This window comes from Cydia amplana, chromosome Z (genome assembly GCF_948474715.1).
Source record: "Cydia amplana chromosome Z, ilCydAmpl1.1, whole genome shotgun sequence".
NCBI classification, from domain to species: domain Eukaryota; kingdom Metazoa; phylum Arthropoda; class Insecta; order Lepidoptera; family Tortricidae; genus Cydia; species Cydia amplana.
Window position 1 is genome coordinate 11,559,079 of NC_086096.1, and position 26,844 is coordinate 11,585,922.

The following is a 26,844-nucleotide window of genomic DNA, read 5'->3' on the forward strand; positions in this document are numbered from 1 at the left end:
AACCCATAAACATTTTTCTTTCTTTTTTTTTATTTTGTTTTGTTTTTCGTGTTTTTTTAAATATTACTTTGGGGTTTCAAAGGGAAACGAAAATTTGATTATTTTTGCGCTACGACGCACGGTTTAGGAGATACAGTATTATAAAGTTTTGTTTTGTTTTTTTTATTTTTTTTTTATAATATTAATTAGGGGTTTCTTACAGAGGAATGAACATTTTATAATTTTTGCGCTACGACGCACGGTTTAGGAGATACAGCATTATAAAGTTTTTTTTTGTTTTTTATTTATTTCTCTTTTGTGTTTTTTTTTTAATATTAATTAGGAGTTTCTTACAGAGGAATGAACATTTTATTATTTTTGCGCTACGACGCACGGTTTAGGAGATACAGCATTATAATTTTTTTTTTGTTTTTTTTTATTATTTCTCTTTTGTGTTTTTTTTTATATTAATTAGGGGCTTCTTACAGAGGAATGAACATTTTAATATTTTTGCGCTACTACGCACGGTTTAGGAGATACAACCCATAAACATTTTTCTTTCTTTTTTATAATTTTTTTTTTGTTTTTCGTGTTTTTTAAATATTACTTACGGGATTCAAAGGGGAACGAAAATTTGATTATTTTTGCGCTACGACGCACGGTTTAGGAGATACAGCCCTATAAAGATGAAAACTGATGATGATGATGATGATGTGACCAAAACATGTCTATGGTTCACTCATCTGGCAGAAATGACAATTAAAATTAGGTTGGCAACAATGTATTCCATACAATATTTTTTAAGTGGTGATTACACGAAGTATCGTAAAAGTGCCAAAAAGATACTGCGTGTATGCACAAATACTTTTTTGGGGAATAGACTAAAGACTTGTCTTGACAACTATAAGAGAGGGGTTTAAAGGTGTGTGCACGACCCTTTAAATGACAAATATAAGTACGGGAGTAGAAAAAATTAATATCGTTTTTACAAAATTTTATTTAACATGCCTGTTAGTTAGTGTGGTTCAAATCTTGGAAGTTGAATTTGAGCCACTTTCGGATTTCCGATCGAGTTGAAATTTTGGATACGTAAGCAAATCGGATGACAATGCAATATTATGATAACATGGACCTGATCTCATGATGGAGACAGGAGGTGGCCATGGGAACTCTGTAATAAATGCAACCTTATTGTGTTTGGGTTTGTTAGAATTGTCTTGATGAGTATTAGTTGGCTGTGAAAAGAAAAATACATTCTTACATAAAAGCTTATACCAAATATGACTAATAACTAGTTTTTTGCCAAAAATTTATTCCCTGTTCCAATATCTTATACTGATAGGGTATGTCCATTATAGGGGGCCCATTACTGGATCCACGTCCATTACCGGGGTACCATTACTGGAGCTTTGGTGTCCATGACTGGAGAAAAAAGGCATAGTTTTAATTTGTAAATTATGTGGAAACTAATTGCAGTATCTTTGATATAACACGCCTGAAACATAAAAGATGGATAGGATTTTCATCTTTAAACACGCTAAGCGGTAGAACTTTTGCCGGTATCAGGGAAATATCACAAATACTCCAAATTTCCTCTTAAATGTCCCATGACTGGTGCTGTTACTATACATAATAGCAATTTAAAGTGTAAACTATACTAACCTAACCTAACGTAGCGTAGTGGTTTTTTATTGTGCATTTAACATTCTGCTGATTATTTTTAATTGATTAGTAATAACGTGATTTTTTTTTTCAAGCTTTGTTCCATTTGTGCAGTAGAAAGCCAATAAATCTTCTAAATTATGTTTCAGTGTTCCGGTCAAAGTTGTAATGCTATAGTAAGTACCTATTTCTACACCGAGCAGCTTTAATAATAACCGAACAACGTAAGTAACTCCACGTTTAATACGTGGTGGAATGAGCTATAGAGATAAAATATAAAATCCAATTCAATCTTTACTTCTTTTTACATATTTTTTAATGAAATTAACTGCGTTTACATTTCTTTTAAATGCTTCACCTGAGTCTGACTGATCTAAGTATGGAATCAAATAAACACTGAAAATATCAATTCTATTTTTACTTCTTTTTACATATTTTTTAATGAAATTAACTGCGTTTACATTTCTTTTAAATGCTTCACCTGAGTCTGACTGATCTAAGTATGGAATCAAATAAACACTGAAAATATCATGTTATGTCATAACCTTCTACTTTTAACCAACCGTTGCAATTTTTGTCATTGAAAAAAATTCCAGTGTTCGGGAGACAGATGTAAAGCGGTTGTATGTATACAAAATAATGTCTAAATTCTTTTCCGCATCTATATATAATTAGAATTCCGTATTTTTATGTTTTACTTTTTTTCCCAATAGTTTAAATTATTTTACGTTTTGATCAGTATAACAAGCTTTCAAATTATGACTACCTTTTTTTATTCCAAGCTTTGTATTACAATTTATCGGTCAAAACCTTTGTGACAGAATGACCTACGAGGGTTGTTTGAGAAGTAACTTGGTTTCATATCAAAAAATAATAATATTGCAAATGTATTTATTTTATTTCTCTACGTAATCCCTCCGAAGTTCTACGCACTTGTCCCAACGAGTCTGCAACTTCTCTATGCCTTCACGAAAGTGCGTTTCTTCAAGGGCCTCGAAATACGCATTGACCTCCCATATAACCTCCTCATCGGACTTAAAATTTCGCCCTAAGAGAAATGTTTTCAGTTTCGGGAAGAGGTGATAGTCCGACGAAGCCAAATCTGGTGAATAAGTAGGGTGTGGAAGAAGTTCCAATCGTAACTCCGACAATTTTTGTGCAGCGACACGACTTGAATGCACCGGAGCGTAGTCATGGTGAAAAATCATATTATTTTTTGCCAAACCTGGACGTTTCTCAGCTATTGCCGCCTGTAACTGAACCAAAAGTGATGCGTAGTATGCTCCAGTTATAGTTTTTCCCTTGGCCAGGTAGGCAATTAAAAGTATCCCTTTGCGTCCCAAAAAACTTTCCAGCAGACGGAATGCATATGGCTTTCTTTGGAGTTGGCTCACCATGACCAGCCCATTGTTTCGTCTCCGGGATGTAGTGATGGATCCAGGTTCCATCCATAGTAACAAAACGGCGAATAAAATCTGTTGGATTTTTTTTAAACACCTGCAAATCTTCATCAGATGTTCACATGCGAATACGCATTTGTTCTAGAGTCAGTAATCGCGGCACTTACCTTACGCAAAGCTTTTTCTTGTGCAAATTGTCGTGTAAAATAAAATGCACCCGCTCAGAAGAGATGTTTGTGGCTTCAGCTAATTCGCGTATTTTCAATCTTCGGTCGGCTAAAACTAAATCATGGATTTTATCGATGATTTCGGGTAAAAGTGCTGTTTTCGGGACTCCAGGGCGAGGTGCATCTTTAATGCATGTCCTGCCTCGCTTAAACTCATTTACGCAAAGTCAAATCGTTCCCTAGGAAGGACACGAACTACCCAACGTAGGTAAAATCCTTTTATGGATTTGTTTCACAGTTTTGCCTTCCAAAAAAAGAACTGAAAAACTCCACGAATTCCAATTTTCTCCATTTTCCCGCGTAACTCAGACCAGTTTTGTTTGAACTACTGTCAAATGTCAAATTCCTGCCAAAAATAACATGACGCCACATATTAAATATGTTTAATTACTAAACTAAATCAATACATACAGAGTTGACGCCAACGCCATCTATACGTAGGCGAAACAAGTTACTTCTCAAATTACCCTCGTACTTATAAGCTTTAGGGAAACAATTCATACACACTGTGGGTCATACTGCGCACCTGCGCTACCTGCTTAACTCCTTGATATTCACTTTTCTAATAACTCAACCATGTAGTGCTAAGTGTTCTAGTACTAAGACGTCCTCTTTATTTCGTGTGCTGTGCATATGTTAATATTGAAATTTGTTATCTAGTGTAGTGGACCGTCGTGTATATCAGAGGTAATATATCTAACTCGTAAATATCACTTTTTTAAACATTTATTTGTCACACAAGCTTTCGACTCAATACCTATTTATTTCAGTGCCGAGCAAGATTGTGTAATGCTACCGTAAGTAATTGAAGTTGTTATGCGCAAACATTATGAAGTACTAATGCTTATTTAGAACGTGGCAGAACGTGTCTTTCGTCAAGTCTCTCCTAGACGTACCAGATTACTGGTGTCGGGTACGAGGGCAGGAAGTAGCTATAGGTACGTACTAGTTACTAGTTACATCCATTACTAAACACCGGTATAAAAAATCTTCTACTTCTAGGAAACCCATTTTTAATCCGGGTAAATTGTCAACAAAAACAACAATTTAAAAAAAATCACTTTCACTCAGGTGAAAAGAGTGTTGATGTGATAAAACTATCACAAAATGAATTAAAGCGTGCGCTAATTATTCATAACTTACCATTGAAACCGATCTCGCATAGAAATGATGAATCTGTTTCTTTCACTATACTAACGAATCATTTCAAACTTCGAAACAACAATAAAAATAAAAAAAAATGTATAACTTATGGTTGGTGTTAGATAGGTCACTTAGGGCCACTTGCACCGAACAAATGGTTAAATAAATAAGTACGGAGTTAACCAACCCGAGGTTAACTCATTAGATTTTAACCCCAATCTTGTTTTGCACCATTGAAAACTAACTCGGGGTTAGTTGGTTAACTGACAGTTTTTAATTGTAAACAGGCAACATTATTACATTTCCATTCCGTTCTACAAAGCAGCCAAATAAGAAAGAACGAACGAACGAATGGAAATGTATGCCTATCTCTCTTACACTAGAACGTGCAGGGGTATAAGACTTTCTTTCTCTAAGAGCGACATGACGTGACATTTGGTTTAAAGGTGCTTCGTATTTCCTTAAGATTATAAACCCCAGGATAAAAGTATAGAAACAACGCAACGGTTCCTTTAATGGCTCATGTTTCTATTATTGTTATTGTAACGAAAAACAATTAGAGTCATGTTTTTATGCTAATAAAATTGGAAATTGCCTACAGTGTCATGGTCACGACTGCAAATCGACAGTATGTACTCGAGTTTCTATTTGTAACAGTATTTTTATCCTATGTTTTTACACAAAATTACTCCAACCGGATATTTAAATCTCCGTATAAGATCCGTAGTAATAGATATTGGAATCGTACTTCTACAATATCAAAAAAAAACTAAATAACAGGAAAAGTCTATCGAAAGTAGACGCTTTTATAAAACAGCACGTTGAGTACCTACTAATCAAGCTAATTAAAGGCTGCAAATTAAATGGACTCAAAGGTTCAGACTAAGTCGTGTAGCAAGAGTAAATGTGTAGGCATTGAAATAACGCCAAGTATAGAAAGAAACAAAACCTACTAATACTTATGAGTCAACCTCAACCCACCCAGATCCAAAACTCAATTCAAAACTTTAATGGGAAGGAAACAGTTTATTTTGTAAATGCAATTTCTAAGGGATCCTTTATGTGCATAATACTGATGCTTTACTGTCTGTTAGTACGAGGGTGATTTGAGAAGTAACTTGTTTCGCCTACGTATAGATGGCGTTGGCGTCAACTCTGTATGTGTTGATTTAGTTTAGGAACTAAATATATTTAATCTGTGGCGTCATGTCATTTTTGGCGGGAAATTAACTTTTGACAGTAGTTCAAACAAATGTGGTCCCACTTACGCGGCAAAATGGAGAAAATTGGAATTCGTGGAGTTATTCAGTTCTTTTTTTTTGGAAGGCAAAACTGCGAAACAAATCCATGAAAGGATTTTACCTACGTTGGGTAGTTCGTGTCATTTTTTGTATAATATATGTTACAGTTGTCAATTATTAATTAAATGGAACAGAATAGCCAGTTGCACAAAGTATTTGACACACCAATTAAAGTAACTGAGTAATCCTAAGTATTCAAGAAAGATGAGGGAGCGATAATTATGAAGTAGGATTTTTTCCTGTTAATTGTGAATTCACATTGTCTCGCATACGAAGGCAGAACACTCCATCATGAAAAGACTTACAATTAACTAGGCAACGAAAACAGGGATCATGTAGTGGAGTCAAAAATCTGAGAACATTGGTGTGCGAAACCTCGAAACCCTGAGTTTCCTTAAAAAGTCTTGTGCCAAAAATGTTCAAAAGAAAGAGACAGAGTGACAACACTGTAGATTCACTGTCAATCTGGCGAACAGCGGAAATGCTTGCCCCACGGAAATGTGCAAACTGTAAATGGGTAAAGCAACATTATCTTGTCACTCGATGTTATAAGTTCTTGTAACAAACTGTGCTAATATTGTCGCCTTCCTGAAGGGATTTATATCAAGAAATACAACGAAATGGTGACTCTTCTGAACAAAATTGAAGATGAAAGTTCTAGAGAGGTCTTAAGATCAATCATTGCAAGACCAAAGTAAGGCGATTACGTAAAAGCGAGTTTATATCTTGGGTTGATAATCAGTGCCGGTGGTTGCACCACCGAGATACGCCGCAAAGCTGGCATGGCTAAGACTGCTATGGGTAAGGCTAACCTTGACAAGATCTGGAAGAATACAGGTATTCGACGTGCAACTAAAGTGCGCTTGGTACGAGCTCTTTGTCTTTTTAATATTCCAGTGTGGTGCCGAAACGTGGAGCCTCAAAAAGTGTGAAGTGGTTAAGGTTGGCGCTTTTGAGATGTAGTGTTAACGAAGACCGCTGCTTATACCTTGGACAGCTAGAAGAACAAACCCCTCTATTTCTCAGACAGCTCAATATCGCCACTCAGCTCTTCACAACATGCCATCGGTGAGCCCTTAGATTCTTCGGACATATTAACCAACGCATGATGTGGAGAAACACATGAATTTAAGAATTAATGGCAAACGTGCTCGAGTTGGAGCATATGTGAGATCGTAGACCGCTATGAAGAGGTCGGCTTGCGGCTGTCTGACCGCGCGAAATGGAGACAAAGTACATGTGGTCGTAATCATCAGCAATGTGAAAACGAGAAAGAAGATACGTCTCAGTGAGCCTGGTGCTTACTGCTTGTACGACAAGAAAACCAATAAATAGAAGCCATAGCATTCCACTATGTCTGGCAAACTTCAAGGATATATGGAGTTTTGTTTTGTTAAAGTACGTCATTTTTAATACGATAAGCCAATGAAATCACGAGAAAATTGAGAGTTAGCGATCGGATCGAAGGTCATTGGGACCAGGTAACCCCTTAATGCAAGCCAGTTAGTAGAGTAATTTAAGTTATTATAGCTATGCTATATTCATTTACAAACCCTATTTTACTCACAGTCTATTCAAAACTATACGTAGTTCACTGACCAGCAACCTAGATTGATCAAATTTTCAAGAAAAACAACTAATTAATGAATTTTCTTAAGAAACCTGAAAGTCAAGGTCACGCCAATTACACGCCGAAAACACGCCGCCACCGGCGATTTTTTGGCAAACGCCGCCGCCGATCATTTTTTAATCGGCGCACACGTCTACCTACGAAGCGGTTCGACTTTGGGTAAATGAGTTTAAGCGAGGCAGGAAAAGCATTGAAGATGCACCTCGCCCTGGAGCCCCGAAAACGGCAGTTTTACCCGAAGTCATCGATAAAATCCATGATTTAGTTTTAGCCGACCGAAGATTGAAAATACGCGAATTAGCTGAAGCCACAAACATCTCTTCTGAGCGGGTGCATTTTATTTTACACAACGAGTTGCACATGAAAAAGCTTTGTGCAAGGTGGGTGCCGCGATTACTGACTCCAGAACAAATGCGTATTCGCATGCGATTATCTGATGAAAATTTGCAGGTGTTTAAAAAAATCCAACAGATTTTATTCGCCGCTTTGTCACTATGGATGAAACCTGGATCCATCACTACATCCCTGAGACGAAACATCAGTCGAAACAATGGGTTGGTCATGGTGAGCCAACTCCAAAGAAAGCCAAATGCATTCCGTCTGCTGAAAAGGTGATAGCGTCTGTGTTTTGGGACGGAAAGGGAATACTTTTAATTGACTACCTTGCCAAGGGAAAAACTATAACTGGAGCATACTACGCATCACTTTTAGATCAGTTACAGGCGGCAATAGCTGAAAAACGTCCAGGGTTGGCAAAAAAAAAGTGATTTATCACCATGACAACGCTCCGGTGCATTCAAGTCGTGTCGCTGCACAAAAACTGTCGGAGTTACGATTTGAACTTCTTCCACACCCTGCTTATTCACCAGATTTGGCTCCGTCGGACTATCACCTCTTCCCTAAACTCAAAACATTTCTCTCAGCACGAAAATTTAAGTCCAATGAGGAGGTTATATGGGAGGTCAATGCGTATTTCGAGGCCCTTGAAGAGACGCACTTCCGTGAAGGCATAGAGAAGTTGCAGATTCGTTGGGACAAGTGCGTAGAACTTCGGGGGGATTACGTAGAAATAAAATAAATACATTTACAATATTATTATTTTTTCATATCAAACCAAGTTACTTCTCAAACAACCCTCGTATAAATAGGACCACCTTAAAAGAACTAATTTTTGTGCTCAGTGAGGTAGCAGAAATTATTACGTAATAGAAATAACAAGTACTGGTATCTATTAGCACGTCTTCTTATCTTGCATTTGTACAGATAATTTTTTTGAAAACTGACTTACTAAATTAGTAATGATTTTTTTTTTCTGAAGGACGTTTAGGTAAACGCGCGTAAAGCACTGATTTAGTCGATCTTATTTGTAAATTTCGTAAAGTTTGGACTGCTAAAAATGGTAATTTAGTATTACGCATATCCTGTACTCCAACTTGTACAGACTACATTTTTGTTATATGATATTGAACAAGAGTAAATGAAAGTTAGACGAAATCAATTTTCACCAGAAATTACATCAAAACAAGTGACAATTTTTCGTGAAAATCGACTTAATTTCAACGTAATTTTGATACTTAAACAATCTACGAGGGCTGCTACTATGTATCCAGAAACACATATCATAAAAGTAACAAATATCTATAGTTATAAATGGTTTTATTGCCTTTGTATTTGTCCACCAAGATGAATGATGTACTTTTGCATAAATGTTGAAACGACTTCATAGCACTTTTTCCATTCTGATCTTGATATACAAGACGTGCATTAGGTACGCAAGAACGGCTCTTTCGCGAGTTTTTCTTTTTTTTAGGGTTCCGTACCCAAAGGGTAAAAACGGGACCCTATTACTAAGACTCCGCTGTCCGTCCGTCCGTCCGTCCGTCCGTCCGTCCGTCCGTCCGTCCGTCCGTCCGTCCGTCCGTCTGTCCGTCCGTCTGTCACCAGGCTGTATCTCACGAACCGTGATAGCTAGACAGTTGAAATTTTCACAGATGATGTATTTCTGTTGCCGCTATAACAACAAATACTAAAAACAGAATAAAATAAAGATTTAAGTGGGGCTCCCATACAACAAACGTGATTTTTGACCGAAGTTAAGCAACGTCGGGCGGGGTCAGTACTTGGATGGGTGACCGTTTTTTTGCTTGTTTTGCTCTATTTTTTGTTGATAGTGCGGAACCCTCCGTGCGCGAGTCCGACTCGCACTTGGCCGGTTTTTTAACCAAATGTTCATGTAATATCTTACAAATGCTCGTCATACTATTGCCATGAGACGCCTCTGTCTTGCGATATATACTATGACCATCTTGCATTATGAGTTCGTTCACAGCATCTATATTTTGTGGGATAACAGCCGATTTTGAGCATTTTTTTAATTCGTCCTACCGTAAATACCGTAATATACTACGACGACAATTTATTAACTAAAATATTGACCTTCGATGGAACTTACTCCCCAAAAGTCGATCCATGCACTATTTTTGAGTTTATCCACTCCGAACATCGGAAAAAAAACATCTGCTCGAAAATTTTCACAAGTAAATCCGTTGAAGATGAAACAAAGATTTTTTTTAAATAATGCTACAATGTAAAACCAATTGCTATAGACATTTGAAACAAACTGTATTTTGCTTCCAAAGAGTTCCATTTTTATATGTTATATATATATATTTTTTTTTTAATATAGTTCCAGTAAGTGGCCCATTCCGGATACATAAGTAGCAGCCCTCGTACAACATTTCCTGAAACTGTTCTTATACATCATTTTGTAAAATTAAACATTATAATTTTTTGATGCATTTTTAAAAACTGCCCCTTCTCGTCATATATTGCCGGTGACGCGAGCTCGGGACCTCATTATTAAAAGGCAAGATGAGAAGACGTGCTAATAGAAACCAATACTTGTTATGTAGATATTACGTAACAAAAGGTGTACCTACCTACAGTTTCAACGACTAAATCTATCAATTTTACATTTTGGCTCTAAACTCGTTAACGGGCTCTTAACGATAAGGTATAGGTATATTATTACTTAATTACATTTTTCTTTCATTTAATAACGTATTATTTTTGCTTGGCAGTGCGCTGGTCAAAATTGTGTAACAACCATAGCAACAGAGGGGCATGACGGTAACTTACGTTTCATTTAATCGTCATAATAGCTTAATTAACAAATAACGTACCTAATTTTAACAATAATTTAGTGCTGATATATATATGCTGCCTTAAGGTGTTATTGATGTAATGTCTACCACAGCAAGGTAGAATAATAGTAGAATACCACTGCCTTTATATAAGAGTAAAAATAACTTTGAATGAAAATATTCATACCTCTATATAAAAAAAAATCTATAACTTTTAATCTATCTATCATTATCGTTGCCTCCAGGTACTCAAGGGTGATCGAGATCAAATGCATAAGGAAAGGTTTCCCTGTATAGGTAGCGGAGTAGAGGGCGTCGCATCGTCTGATAATAAAGATAATTATTGGAAATGGTATTTTTTAAGTACCTATATTATTTATTACTGAATAGGATTTACCGCTAGGTCACCAACGCTTAACGCTCAGTAGGTATAACAGGCCAATTTCACACTTTTACGTAACTACTAGGTATTGTAAAAGTAAATTATCAATAATTCGTATGAACGTATCATAACATTTATGTACACACATAACTTCATTTTTTACACCATAATTTTTTCTTACTACTTTTAGAATAAAACAATACTAGGTAATGATAAATTCGATTGCTAAAATTTAGCTAGATTACTCATAATAAAATTGACAAAATTATGAGGCGTAAGATACCTATCAACCTTTGACACCCGTGTCTTTCAAATTAAATATTTGATTATTATCTTTCTTACCCAGAACGTTATAAAGGTTACGCGAAAATAAGCTTAAAATAAAAAATATATTAAGGTACGTTGGGGTACTTGGGGTAAAGATGGAATGGTTTTTGATGAGCAGTGTTGTATTGGAACTACCGGAAACAAAATAAGTAAGTACAAAGGTTTGTGATGAACAATTTATACGTTAGGGGTAAGATCAAATAGCAGACTTTCCTATTCCGTCCATAATACTTAGGGTAATAAGACTAATAAGTACGGTAGGTACCTATGAGAAAAAAGATCTAGTGGGAATATTTTTTGAACAAAAAAATCGTAAATAAGATCGATATAGTTTCTAAAACTGTGTACCTATATGAATGATGTATGTTATTGATAGTCAGCAATAGGTTTCGAACGTTATGCTGTGCATCATAGACTTTCGTCTGAATCTTCCATAAGATAAAGGAGATATTTCTGAAGGTCAAAATCCATGCCAACCGGGACGGCTGGAAGGTTTTCAATCCACATTCCAAACGAGAGAATAAATTGTTTAAATATAATTTATTTGTACGACTAGTATACTAGGCAGGCATGTTTAGCCGTGAGGTGTAACGGATGTATAGGTAAGTCCTTGGACATTCGAAGGTGGACCCGATGACGACGCCGGAAAATGACCATGAGCGCGCCGATGGTTGTGCAATGAGGTTCCCTAGAACAAAACAAAACATATATCATTGTACAAAGTAGGTAATATCTGGAAAACATAAATGACGATGGGTAGTAGAAGCCGTTCATGGAGCTATTAGCCAGAAATATCATTTATTACACCATAATCTTGATAACAAAATACTGCCCAAGGTGAAAACCTTTTGCAAAATAGTGCGATTATTGCATAACAAATATGGAAAGAGAATAGACTTTGGTAGCGATATTGATGATGAAATTATTGACCAAATGGAAAAAAGAATTCATGTACCGAATACATTGAGTAGTGAAGTGGAAAGCAAAAGGTGGAATCGACGCAAAACACTTTTAAAAATGTTATCGTCTTCCGAAGTTTAAGATTTCCTAAGATTAACTGATTACCAGCTAAAAGTATTATTTACTGGAACTTATCAGTTATCACAAGCTGTGTCGTACTTAGTTGAATTACTGGATAATCGAAATGAGTTATGCATTAACTATATCAAGGAGACGGCAAATATTATACAATGCAAAATGAGATCTCGTCATAGAAACTCTAAAACTACATTAATTACACACCCAATAGCACCGAAATCGAGGGGGAACGACGATATTGTTGAGACTGTCCCAATGGTATCAGAACAATTAAGTTTTGTAAGTCAATGCTATAGTTCAAAGTATTGACTTACAAGTAATTTTATGTTTGACAATGCATACTATCCATTCTAATAGGTATTATTAATGCGAAAGTGTGTCTGCCTGTCTGTCTGGTCAGTTAAAATTTGATATAGAGATAGTTTGAGTTCCGGGAAGGACATCGGATAGTTTTAACCCCAGAACTCACCCTTGAAAAGGGGGGTGGAAGTTTATATAGGGAATCAATAAAAAGCAGATTATATTATGTTCTTCGTGTAGATGACGGACTCTTTTGTATACCTATTTATAACTTTTGAAATTTTTACTTGTCAGAATGTTTCTGTCACTTATTTCGCAAAATCTTCACTTCGGTTCGTTGAGTTCGAGCTATTATTATTAAGTGACTGGTTAAATCTCCGATCCGATTTGCTTCTGATTGGACTACGTGAAGAGTTGTTGGTTTAAATAAGAACAGTATCAGAGCTTCCTATCTAATCTAACTGAACATGCCGCGGCAAACCAAGGATGAAAGTGTTCTAAGTTGGATTGAATCCTATCCCGAGTTAATGTATGAATCGACAAGACATTCAATATATTGTACAAAATGCAAAGTTAATTTTGGATATAAAAGAGTACAATGAAGAGACACGTCGAAGGACCTGTACACAACGGATTGCACCACAACAACAACAAAGACTTTTATTTCGACCTGATCGAGTTCCGCATACTTTGCAATATCCCATGGGTGCAATTCGAAAACCCAGCATTCACATATTTCTTTCAAAATTATACTCCCGATCAAACTACGTAGCTGTGAATTTGTTTCGATGCTTTAGCTGCTATGGATTAGGAGATATACGAGTTTGAAAAAATAACCTAGGTCGTAGTTACATGCTTGCAATTTTTTAAATTATTGCTTTGAATAAAATATGTATTGATATAAGGGTTAACAAAGTGCTTACCATATTTTTAAAAAATCCACTGGTTGTACAGTCGCCATCATATATCCCTTTACGACCGAACTGTTACGATCGTGCGGGTTAATTACAATTGAATTTGAACCTTATTGTCAGTTCATGTCTTTGTATTGTGAATGTAGTGTAAATGTAAACTATTTATTTTTTGATGCCTAATTCTTTGGCTATATTTATATTAATGACTACCATTTTGATTAGACATGAACCATGGCTTGTAAATCATGCGGAAAGGATGATCACCAGAGATCATCAAGTTCCAAATGTGAAAATAGAAAACGGCGTATTAGGGAAGCCGAAACAAAGAATGATGAGGCGGTATCGGTTTATTGTGTTAAAGGGTTGAATTCATTCATTTGTCAATTATTGGAGCCTCAACTTGGTTCAAAGCTATTGGGCACGGTCAGGGACGATGTCAAGGTTCTGTCTAGGCTGTCTATACAAATGTCCTACTTTATAAACTATTTCTTTATGCATTATTATGATCATGAACAGTTTCATTTGCTGTTTCCAAAGTTTGACCCATTACAGTTTACCTATACTTTAAAGGGAAAAGTGGTAAATTACCGGATCCATTGATGGTTATACCAAAATATCTAACTTTGAACAAGTCCATTACCTACGAAACAACTTTGAGGTCATTCAATATCATGGCTATAGCGATCCAATACAAGACCATTTTAGAAACAAATATTCAGTTTCATGCTTTTGGTAGAATAAAGCGGTATTTAAACTTCAAGTATTCGCATTTAACATGAAAAGAAGTGCATGATGCGTGTTTCGATTCATTTTATACGAAAATTTACAATGATAATGCGATTGGCCAATGGTTTCTTACTAATGGTATTAATGAAAAGAATTTAAAGTCAAATTATTGGAAATTTGCGCCACTGTTCATCAAGATGCAGCAAGAATTGAGCGAGAACAATGTCAAGAGTTTTAACCTGTTTCCAATTTATTCTCATGGTTTGAAGTATATTTCGTATGATTCTAAATGTATTCATGAATTATTACGCCGCATAGACCCCAAGAATACCCCATCTACTTGGACGGAATTCTCCACCAATGCCAAGAAATATTGGAACATATGGTTTAACATACCAAAAAACTTTGGCTATAGTTTTAGTACGGATGGAGTTTGCGTTTCTTTGTCCATGAATCGAATCATAAAAAGGGAGGAGAAATATAAAACTAAACGTGCGAAAATGGACGAAGCAAAGTTGTTGAATAATGACAGTTTAATAAAAGGTACAAACAGATTATTGCCGTGGATCCTGGTGCGAAAACACCAATAGTCATGCACATGCACCAGAACCGGAAATGACACTTTTTTATATAAAATGCTAAAGAAACAACGAGTGGTCTATGAATCAAAAGAACATAGCAGGGAAAAGAAACGGCTGTGTAAAGGATATAGATGAGAGAATTAAACTCGACCGCGAATCGTTAAACAAAGAATTGGGATATGAAATAACTCGGAAAAATGAGCATATCCATGAATATATACAATTTCAAATGGTTTGATGAAAAACAAAAATTGTACGAGCAAAGGAAAGTGCAGCGGCTCAAGTTTGATAAATATATCAATGATCAAGTCACGAACAACAAGATTGTGGACGAGTACTTTGGAAAGGAACCGGACACTTTGGTCGTGTATGGATCTGGGTTTGATTTCATGAATAAAGGTAGTAATGATATTATAACAATAATAAAACAGCGGAAAAACCTTTCAACAAAGCGTTTACGACCAAAAACTGTAGTAAATGTTATGAATCCAAAAATCAGAACATTCTCAAAGTATCAAAATCCCCACACCGTTACGTATATTGTAGTATATGTCGTAAAGGTATACACAGGGATAAAATGGTGCTAAAACATACTACTGAAATATGAGTACAAGTTGCCGAGTATTCTTTCGTTTACCGGTACTGATATGGACTTTACACAAGGTCCATTATCGTAGTCCTTTTCATACTCGGCTGGGTTGGAAAGGGATATATCGGCGCTGCCGAGATGCTCACAAATATCTGAACACGCACTCTAACGCCTTGACATAGTCGTATTCAGATATTTGCGAGCATCTCGGCCGCTCCGATATATCTGATGGCAACTATTCCAGTTGAAGTATATTGGTGTTGTTCCGCCTTTTTCCTACCTGTATGAATCGGTCGCCACATACTTCGCAGATGTAGGGCTTGTCGCCAGTGTGCCTGCGGACGTGCAGCGTGAGATCGTTGCTCTGTGAAAAGGCCTTGTCACAATACGTGCATTTGTATGGTTTGTGACCAGTATGCACGCGCATGTGACGTGACAGTTTGTTGCTACGCGAGAATCCTGTGAAAATATTAATACATTGGTTAAGGAAATGGGGAAGTTGACGCCATTTACATTACCACATCATCATCTTCCTCGCATTATCCCGGCATTTTTCCACGGCTCATGGAAGCCTGGGGTCAGCTTGACAACTAATCCTAAGAATTGGCGTAGGCACTAGTTTTTACGAAAGCGCCATATGACCTTCCAATTTAGGGGGGAAACTAGGCCTCTGCATCTGCGGTCGGGTATTTCATTTTCACCACACCAGCTGGTAAAGGTTCTCTTTATGGTTCAAAAACTGATAAGAACGTTGCATTTTATCCACATGTGAGTAATCAAATGCAAATTTTGAGTTGTTTTCTTATGTTTGCTGGTAGAATTGATTAATTTTGTGTTAAATTATATAATCTATTATTGTACACTATAAAAAATCAGTGCAAAAATAAAGTCTACCAAACTGGAGGTCCTTATTACGAGGGCTGTTTGATAAGTACCCGTTTTCCAAATGTATTAATATCACGGGCCGAAAATATGTATACAATCGTTTTAAGCCATTTTTCAGAGGTGGGAAAATTTAAAAAAAAACAGCATTCTTTTGTTTTTTTCTCATTTGACAGCGATTTAGTGAAAGCGTGAACTTAAAATTGTGAAAATGGAGAAAGAGCAGTATCGGTCTGTAATTAGATTCTTGTTTTTGGAAGGAAAAACACGTGATGAAATAAAAGTAAGAATGCAAGCGGTTTACCATGAATGTGCTCCTTCTATGACAACCGTCAGATACTGGTTTAACTAGTTTAAGCGGGGGAGAACAACCGTCTTTGATGAGGATCGCCCAGGCCGCCCAATTGAGGTGACTACAGACGATATGGTTAAGAAAATTGAAAATATCGTTTTAGCCGACCGCCGAATTGAACTTTGAGAAATCGTTGATGCTGTCAATGTTCCAATCGAGCGGGTACAAAACATATTAGAAGATAAATTGGGTATGAAGACAGTATCGGCGAGGTGGGTGCCGCGTTTACTCACGGAGGAGCAAAAACGGAACCGACTGACTACTTCGGAGCAGTGTTTGGCCGTGTTCAAACGTAACCCGAAGGAGTTTCTGCGTCGTTTCGTGACCGTAAACGAAACGTGGGTCACCACTACCCTCCGGAAATGAAAGGGCAGTCGAAGCAGTGGATTTTACCGGGTGAACCTGCGCGAAAGATAGCAAAAATCGTTCCATCGGCTGGAAAGGTCATGGCGACCGTTTTTTGGGATTCGCAGGGTATTATACATATTGAGTTCTTAGAAAAGGGGAAAACGATAACAGGGCAGTACTATGCCAATTTATTAGATGAATTTGACGCTGTGTTGAAGGACAAACGACCCCATTTAAAAAATAAAAAAGTACTGTTTCATCACGACAACGCACCAGCTCATTCGTCTAGAGTTGTGATGGCTAAATTAACACAATTACGCTACGCCCTATTGCCTCACCCCCCGTATTCTCCAGATTTGACCCCATGCGATTTATTTTTGTTTCTCAACCTGAAAAAATGGCTCGGTGGTAAGCGATTTGGATCAAATGACGAAGTCATTGCCGCCACAGAGGCCTATTTTAATGACTTTCCGAAATCATACTTTTTGGATGGTTTATTGAAGCTTGAATATAGGTGGAACAAGTGTATAGAGTTAAAAGGAGACTATGAAGAAAAATAAATGCATATAAACAAAAACAACTGATAATTTTTTTCATAAACGGGTACTTATCAAACAGCCCTCGTAGTTTACATTCCAGTACCTATGGGCATATTTTTATGCATTTATCACAAATATTTGTTCCTGCGTAATTAATGTTTACGTATCCAAGTATGTATTATGTATATATTTATATCATCGCCTAGCACTCATAGCTATGCTAATTTTGTGTCTTGGTTGGGTTTTGTAAGAATATCCCCAATAATTGATTTGTTTTTTATCTTATTTATTTCATCATATATGACTCAGTATAACCTTCCCCGATGATGACGACGACATCCATGACGACATTTAAAAAAAATGCTCGGTCGACATCTTGGATTCTAAAACAGTCATCATTTTCGAAACTGGCACCCCCTAAAACCTATAAAACGACACCCATGATGACTTTTATGATAAAGTGTTTGGCTGCCATCTGCATGCAAGACGTTTTTTTACGTACAAAAATTACCCCCTGTCAACTCTCAATCGAGATTTAATCGAAAATCTAGTCGATTAATATTCAGATTAATTCAATTTCAATGTTAGGTCGCCCAAATTAATCGACGATTAAATTAGACGATTAATTTTATTATTCGATTAATTAGTCGAATTAAAAGTTATTCGATTAATGCCCATCTCTGTGGTCAAGTCTGCCGTTTCGATTCATATGACATTTCCGTAAGTTGATGAAAATCGATAAAAAAATAAAAAACGATACAATTAAAACAAAAACCAAATGACAATAAAATGATATTCGATACATTTAAAGCACAAACCAAATGACAACAAAATGAAATTCGATGTGAAAAAAAGGTTCATTAATAATACAAAGTTCCAAAAATAGGCAGTAAAATCGATTCGACTAATTCGTTTATAATCGCTACATTTGACCACAGACATAGAATCCGCGCTCGCGCTTGACAGACAGCTTAAGTGTGCGAAAGGGAAGCCATCACGTATATGAACATCCCTTGAGTGCGAAAGAGTTAGACTACCAATAGGAAAACGTAACCACTTTTGAGTTTGACGACGGCCGCGGACGGCCAAGAGCGTATCACGGTAATTTTCAAATTGAAAAATATACATGGATTAGGACGAAAAGTATTAAATAAAGTAATTCAGTAAAGATGGTGTCTTGTAGTGTGCCGGATTTCAGTGTCACAGGGCCAAATAATCCAAGCAAATACTCATTTCAGAGGATTTATGATATTCCGAGCGAAATTTTCATAACGATATTTTGTCAAATTAACAGCGTAAAAAGTGTAAGAAGCCGGTTTATACAGTTAATTATAAGTTTTTCTTCCTTTGCGTGCTAATATTTTATCATATTAGTCTATAATTTAAAATATTTTGTGTAAAAACATATCCTGTTACTTTACGCTAGGGCTTGACAAAATGTTCATATGACAGTATCGATAACTTGTCGGCATATTAATAGCTATGTAATTATTTCTTCACAAAACATCATTAAGATATTAGCTTTTATAACCGACTTCAAATAATAACGATTGTTATACCTTTTTGAAGGTGCTCATGTTTAGCGGTAAATTTAAACTTCACTTTCCAACACAGTAAGAGTTACATTAAGATAAGTCTGCAACAATTTTGATAGCACACGCAGTGTAGGTGTTATTTATACGTCATACCGTCGTAGAATTTTAACGTTTTAAATAACACATTTGAAAAAGTAGTCGATAAAGCAATCAAACATCGACAGATTATTAATATGTTGTAACATGACATCACTATTTTTGATCTCACACAGACAATTTACGCACACACTTGCATTTCATTTTTGGTCGCACTTTTGAAGATTGACAGTTGTTCTTTGTCATTTAATTCTATGCATTTGACAAACGATAAGGTTAGCTTCATCACTATAATGCATGCATAAATATAAATATGTCAATCCGTTGTCATTAGTGTCACTATTTTACAATTTTAAAATCTCAAATACGGCGTAGGTGGTAATCCTAATATTATGGATATATCTTTTCGATTCGAAACCCTTTTTTAATAAGTTCTTTAATTTGAGGTGAGAGTTTACCGTATCCACCGGATAAAGATCAAATGTTTGACAGGTAAGATACCTATGAACATTTTGTATGGGAATGATTTTTCTTTCATTATTTTGTTTTCGTCATTTTTTTCAATGTTTTTAATAGTTATTCTGCTATTCTGTGCTTAGTATGTAATCCAACAAATCAAAAACCATGAAAATCGGTCCAGCCGTTCTCGAGTTATGGCTATTGGAACAAACACGACTTAGTTTCATATATATAGATAGATAAGGGTTCCCTCGACAAACATTTGAAATCAGGGAAACATGCCACTAATATGAAGACCGTGGCTTCGCACAAACCAATAGACAAATTGATTATTCCAAATACAGAAGATGACGCAATTAAAAGGGCAGAAGTAGATTTGCGCATTTGTGGCGGAACATAGCTTACCTATATCCTTAGTGGATGATTTGGTACCTTTTTTGGCAAACATCTGCCCGGATTCGTCTATAGCTCAAAATGTTACCTTAGGTCGAACCAAGGCAACAAATATGTTGACAAAATTAATTGCCCCCGCTTGTACATATGAAATAATAAAAGTTATAAAAGAACCAGGCAATTTTTTTAGCCTCATTATGGACGAGACTACGGACAACACCATAAAAAAACAGTGTGCGCTATCAATTATATATAATGATGGAACAAAAGTCCAAACTGCATTCTTAGATATATATATATGAAGTTGGTTCCGGTAAAGCAGAAGATTTAAGTCATGCATTATTACTGGTTAAAATCGCATGCAATACCACTCACAAATTTCATAGGATTCGCCAGCGAGTCAACAAATAGCATGGTCGGTGAATACAACTCTGTATTTTCCCATTCTAAAGAGAATGTGCCTGATATAACATGTGTAACGGGTGATAACAAAAAAATGAGAATACTTATCGCACTCTGTGAAAAAAATTCTGGCCGCATTAATAAAAAAAAGTGGTATGTAATGTTGTTGCTACCTCTTTCGTGATGGTAGTCACTTATTTTTTTTCCTGCATTTGTTTTATTTTTGTCAAAAACGGCATCTAAACAAGAAATCCTGAGAAAACGCATTGTAAATTTTTATCATTCTAATTTGATGTTAGGGAAAAGTTTACAGTGAATCATTTTACTCAAGAGAATGTACCAGCATCTACCTTGTATAGAATCTTGGCATCTCAGACTACAACTCGTAAAAGGGGCAGTGGCATACCGGCAAAGATAATGACCAAAAAAAGTCTGAAAAAGCTTCATACCCAATTTAATGATTCTGACACCATGAGCCAACGTGATGCTGCGAAAAAATTTAATTGTAGCCAACCTTATATAAAAGGTTGGAATAGTATGCCGAAAGAAGGTGAGGGCACCAGAATATACAGAAAAACAAATTTCGACCATTAAAACCCAATGCCGCTGGATGACCCGAAATTACGCTGGAAAAAGCTTCATTTTAGATGATGAAAGTTATTTTCCGTTGAGCAAATTTCATATCCCGGGAAATGAAAGATACTACACAAATAACAGCTCTACCACGCCTTCGGATAAAAAATACAAATTCAAACACAAGTTTATGCCCAAAAAACGATCAGTTTTCTGGACTCCAATAACATCGCATTTGTACCAAAATACCGCAAACCAACAAATCTTCCTCAATGTCGGCCAATAAATTGAAGAAGATTGAAGATTATTTCGGGTATTTGAGTTCATTGGTTTACAAGAATAATTGGAGAGCCGAAAATTGTGCTCAGCTGATAAAGAGGATAAAATCTTCCGTACGCAAAATGGATAAGATTGCCGTCCAACGTTCTTGTGCGACCATTTTGACTAAGCTCCGTCGAACAGCTGATCATGGACCATATAAAAATGTACATTAATAGTTTTAGTAAGAAAAACAGTGTAGTGTTTTATATGCAATTATACTAAGTTTGATTTCAGACCCAGTTATATATTTTTTTCACCACCTTCAATAATTCTCATTTTTTTGTTATCACCCGTTAAAATGTAGCTACCATCTCATTCACCTTGTAGCATCAAAGGCTTGTCTGAAGCTTCCACGCTCAATCGAAGATCTGCTTTAAAATATTGCGGCACATTCTAGCCGAAGCACAAAAAGACAATTGAAATTACAGGAATTCCAAAGTTTTTTGAAGTTGACTGTCATAAATGGCCAGGATGCTAAAAATCAATGTGCCAGAAAGTCAATCCCCCCAACGGAAATTTCTGCAAAAAATGTGTGCGTGCTGGGACCCCATAGTTAATTTCAACGCTAAATGATACAAAATGATGCTCTCTACCGAGGCTAAAATATTTATTACGTTTGAAAATTTCGACGCTTTCCGCCGCTCTGCCCGCTTTTACATACTCGTATGATATGACGTTGTCAATTGATTTGATAATGCAAATATAAAACGACAAAACTCTTTGCTGCGTTCCTGGCTACTTAAAAAGATAATGCTGAACAACGAATAACGTGACGCTGTCATACACGTTCAGACGCATTCTCATTATTGACGTAAGTTTTCACACGTAAATATGTCGAAGGAGGCATTAATATTTACTAAAAACCAATTTGGTAATCATTTATTAATGCACAATGGTTTTCGTTATAATTTTAATGTGGCAAATAAGAATTCGAATAATTGGCGATGTGTAAATAAAAGGTCCGAGAACTGTAATGCATCCATTACACTAGATTTGACAAATAAAATTATCTTACGATGTAGACAACATTTTTGTCAAAAAAACTTTGATAAATGCAAAGTAATTATTGCAATGAATCAATGCAAACAGGAAGTATGACGATCTAGGTTCAGTGTCGAAAATTCTAGAGAAAAAATTGGAAGCTCTCGGTGATGATGGAGTCCATGGCTTGCCTACCGTAAAAGAAAAGCAAGATACCATGTACAGAAACAATTTCTCAACTGTGACAAGCTGACTTATGGACGGTTAGAAGATGTTGAGGTTCCTAATGTGTTAGCAAAAAAATTTTGACCAGGTATGTGTCGATGGAAACACGATTTTTTTTAAATACATATTGTGTTTGTTTAGAAAATGTATAAGGATTTTTGGATCAGACATGTATTTTGGCGACGGTACGATCAAAAGTGCTCCATCCCCTTTTGCAAAGTTATATACGATAAACATCGATCTCAACTCTACCGACACCGTCACTCACGTGATTCTAGTGGTTATGTCCATAAACAGAATCTTTGTTTCTTTTACCAGGTGTTACAAAAATTTCCGAACAATCCATTTCTTACAACTACAATTAATATTTGCATTCGCAACAATAACCGATATTGTAATGACATGCAATAAAAATTTGACAATTATATGTCATCATTAATCAAACAAGAAGTACCTAGATAGCAAGATATAAAATCTATTTCTAGCCATGACTGAGTAAATAACGTCAACTAGATTGAATAAGAAACTGTCAATATGACAACGTAGGATACGATTCAAACCAAGATAAAGGATTACGAAAGGATTTGCGTACAACGAACTAGGATATCTATAGAAGACTGACTTGAGCTCAAAAATGACCCCACGGCTACTGTGTCGAAAACGAATCGACTGTGTCGGGCGGAATTTGACAGCTTTAATACGACAGCGGCCTTCTGAGTGATAACATGTCAGCCCATATAAAATATTTCCGAAAGCCAAATAAAATGCCTTCTTGTTCGGTGAAATGGTGCCGCAAACATTCAGTGAAACATAAGAAAAAGGATGGAATTCATTGGTTTGTGTAAGTGTAATTCCTGAACATGATAAATAATTATTTAAATTAACAGACTGTTGTAGACTAATACGCTAAACCAAATGTCGTAACTCTATACTATTTTCATAATGACTTATGCCTTTTTAATACGGGGTGGCAAAATGGGGATAGCGTTATGCAACATATCTATGAGTTAAGTTGACTATTCATTTTTAGGGTTCCGTACCCAAAGGGTAAAAACGGGACCCTATTACTAAGACTCCGCTGTCCGCACGTCCGTGATAGCTAGACAGTTGAAATTTTCACAGATGATGTATTTCTGTTGCCGCTATAACAACAAATACTAAAAACAGAATAAAATAAAGATTTAAGTGGGGCTCCCATACAACAAACGTGATTTTTGACCGAAGTTAAGCAACGTCGGGCGGGGTCAGTACTTGGATGGGTGACCGTTTTTTTTTTGCTTGATTTGCTCTATGTTTTGTTTATGGTGCGGAACCCTCCGTGCGCGAGTCCGACTCGCACTTGGCCGGTTTTTATTTAAAAAGTTTTTAAAGCAACAAACAACTCCGATGGTTTGTTTTTATGTAAAATATTAATTACGGTGCAAACTTACCGGTAAACTTCCTGTTTAATTTATTCTAGTTTCCCAAAGGATCCGGAACAGAAAATACTTTGGATAAATGCTGTCACTTTAGAAAGGCAGGAACCAGATTGGTTTCCTAGCCCAACTACGCGAATTTGTAGCGTACATTTTAAAGAAAATGATTACTACGTGACAGAAAATGGTTTAGTGCGACTTAAAGCTAACGTTGTACCAATTTGTACGGTACGGTTACTTATATTTTAGCTTATTTATATTATAATTTTAAATACAATTTATAAATAACTAATACTTACATTCAGTTAAAAATAATATTTCAGATGGTACGTACCGAAAATATCGATACTGAAAATATCCCGGAAACTTGAAATGGAACTCATAGAATGCCAACAAAACGTCATATGGTAAATACTTTATTGGATTCAAATTGGCGAAAAAATCGTAAAGCTACTCTATTTCTGACATACGATCTTTTAAATTCAGGTTTCCTGTCCATGTTGTGGGTGTGAATTCGGTGTTGGTATCGAAAGAACGCTACAATCATCATTACCATTCATGGAAAATGACTGCTCTACCCCCGCGCCTATCATAAAAGACTCCGACCTGGAATCGATCTTAGATAGCCCAAGAAAGCATAAACTTAAAAAAATTATTAAAAATAAACAAACATTGGCGGAAACCAGACTATCGAAATATAAAAGTTTAAAACGGAAAAATTATAGAATCATAAAAAAAACCGGCCAAGTGCGAGTCGGACTCGCGCACGGAGGGTTCCGCACTATCAACAAAAAATAGAGCAAAACAAACAAAAAAAAACCGGCCAAGTGCGAGTCGGACTCGCGTTCTAAGGGTTCCGTCCATTAAGTCCAACTCCCTCTTGACTGCACATTTGCACGGACCTATGTGCATTTTTTGTCAGACATCCTAAGAACTAAATATGTTAATTTTATCACAATTATAATAACTCTACTGGCGAAAGTGTTCCCAACATCTTTATTTATATGAATTTAAAAGTGGAAAAATTACTCTCTTGGGTGAGACTTGAACTCACGGCGTCTGGAGTTCAAGTGATACCCAAGACAGTATTTTTTCCAATTTTTAATTTATTCTGAGCATAATAGCATCGGTCGCAGACATTTCTGCTTCTTAAAAAAATAATTAAATTGTATGTGTATATACAGGGTGGTCCAAACCTTGACGTCCAAAAATTTTTTTTAGATTCCTCTAGTCGTGGGCTATCAGAATATACCCCATGTATATTAACCGATTTTTTGTAGTTTTCGAGTTATGAATTTTTGAAGTTTTTTTTGGTGAAAATTTTGGGGGTGAAGTAATTTACTCGTAAAAAAAAACTATTAGATTTTTTAAGATGTTTCTTCTTGTAACATACTCCTTAATAAATGACGTAATTATTAAAAAAAAATCAACGTCCTCACGTTGATACAAGTTGTAAAAAACATGACAGAAATAATTTTTTTACACTCAGGCATGTCAAGCTTAGATTTTGCGCTTAAATAAAAAAAATACAAGCTGTTACAAGGACTTCTGCTGATTTTAAAAACTGATAGACTCTAAGTGTTTTACAAAAAGGTAAAAAAAGTGACACTTAATAGTCGAAATTTGACAGAATCGGCACTCAAAGGAGCTGAGGTCGAAAGTTCCCAAATTAGTGAATCACAAAAAAATACGGTTTTATTATTCCTAACTTTAATAAAACACAGAAATGACCACGATGCATCAATGTTGTGACATGCGATAAGCGAATCATCATTTGGGTAAGCTTAATCATTATCTTAACTGGACCGGTGTCGCGGCGGGTTGTTATCTACAAAGGGTTCATTTTTACCTGCTCCCACCCCGCCGACTACTGTCTCCATACACACTATTGTTTAATAAGTTCACCTCTTTACACACCCACACACACAACCCATACACAAAACCCACACACGCACACACACACACGCACACGCACACACACACACACGCACACGCACACCCACCCACTCACACACGCACGCACACGCACACCCACCCACACGCACGCACACACACACACACACACACACACACCGACCCACCCACCCACCCACCCACAAAACCCACACACACACACACACACACACGCACACGCATTAAAGTGTGTGTGTGTGTGTGTGTGTGTGTGTGTGTGTGTGTGTGTGTGTGTGTGCGTGCGTGTGGGTGGGTGTGCGTGTGTGTGTGTGTGTGGGTTTTGTGTATGGGTTGTGTGTGTGGGTGTGTAAAGAGGTGAACTTATTAAACAATAGTGTGTATGGAGACAGTAGTCGGCGGGGTGGGAGCAGGTAAAAATGAACCCTTTGTAGATAACAACCCGCCGCGACACCGGTCCAGTTAAGATAATGATTAAGCTTACCCAAATGATGATTCGCTTATCGCATGTCACAACATTGATGCATCGTGGTCATTTCTGTGTTTTATTAAAGTTAGGAATAATAAAACCGTATTTTTTTGTGATTCACTAATTTGGGAACTTTCGACCTCAGCTCCTTTGAGTGCCGATTCTGTCAAATTTCGACTATTAAGTGTCACTTTTTTTTACCTTTTTGTAAAACACTTAGGGTCTATCAGTTTTTAAAATCAGCAGAAGTCCTTGTAACAGCTTGTATTTTTTTTTATTTAAGCGCAAAATCTAAGCTTGACATGCCTGAGTGTAAAAAAATTATTTCTGTCATGTTTTTTTACAACTTGTATCAACGTGAGGACGCTGATTTTTTTATTAATAATTACGTCATTTATTAAGGAGTATGTTACAAGAAGAAACATCTTAAAAAATCTAATAGTTTTTTTTTATGAGTAAATTACTTCACCCCCAAAATTTTCACCAAAAAAAACTTCAAAAATTCATAACTCGAAAACTATAAAAAATCGGCTAATATACATGGGGTATATTCTGATAGCTCACGACTAGAGGAATCTAAAAAAAATTTTTGGACGTCAAG

General features: G+C 36.2%; 1 protein-coding gene across 1 annotated transcript in view; it reads right to left on the bottom strand.

Moving 5' to 3' along the window:
• Positions 1-11,750: 11,750 nt before the first annotated feature.
• LOC134661328 (zinc finger protein 271-like) overlaps positions 11,751-26,844 on the bottom strand; it is a 58,807-nt gene continuing 43,713 nt past the window's right edge. The window contains exons 14-15 of the mRNA XM_063517345.1: positions 15,623-15,801; positions 11,751-11,882 (exon numbers count right to left, since the gene is read on the bottom strand). Of these exons, the coding sequence (XP_063373415.1) occupies positions 11,769-11,882; positions 15,623-15,801 (293 nt within the window). The 3' untranslated portion in view covers positions 11,751-11,768. The remainder of the gene's footprint in view (positions 11,883-15,622; positions 15,802-26,844) is intronic.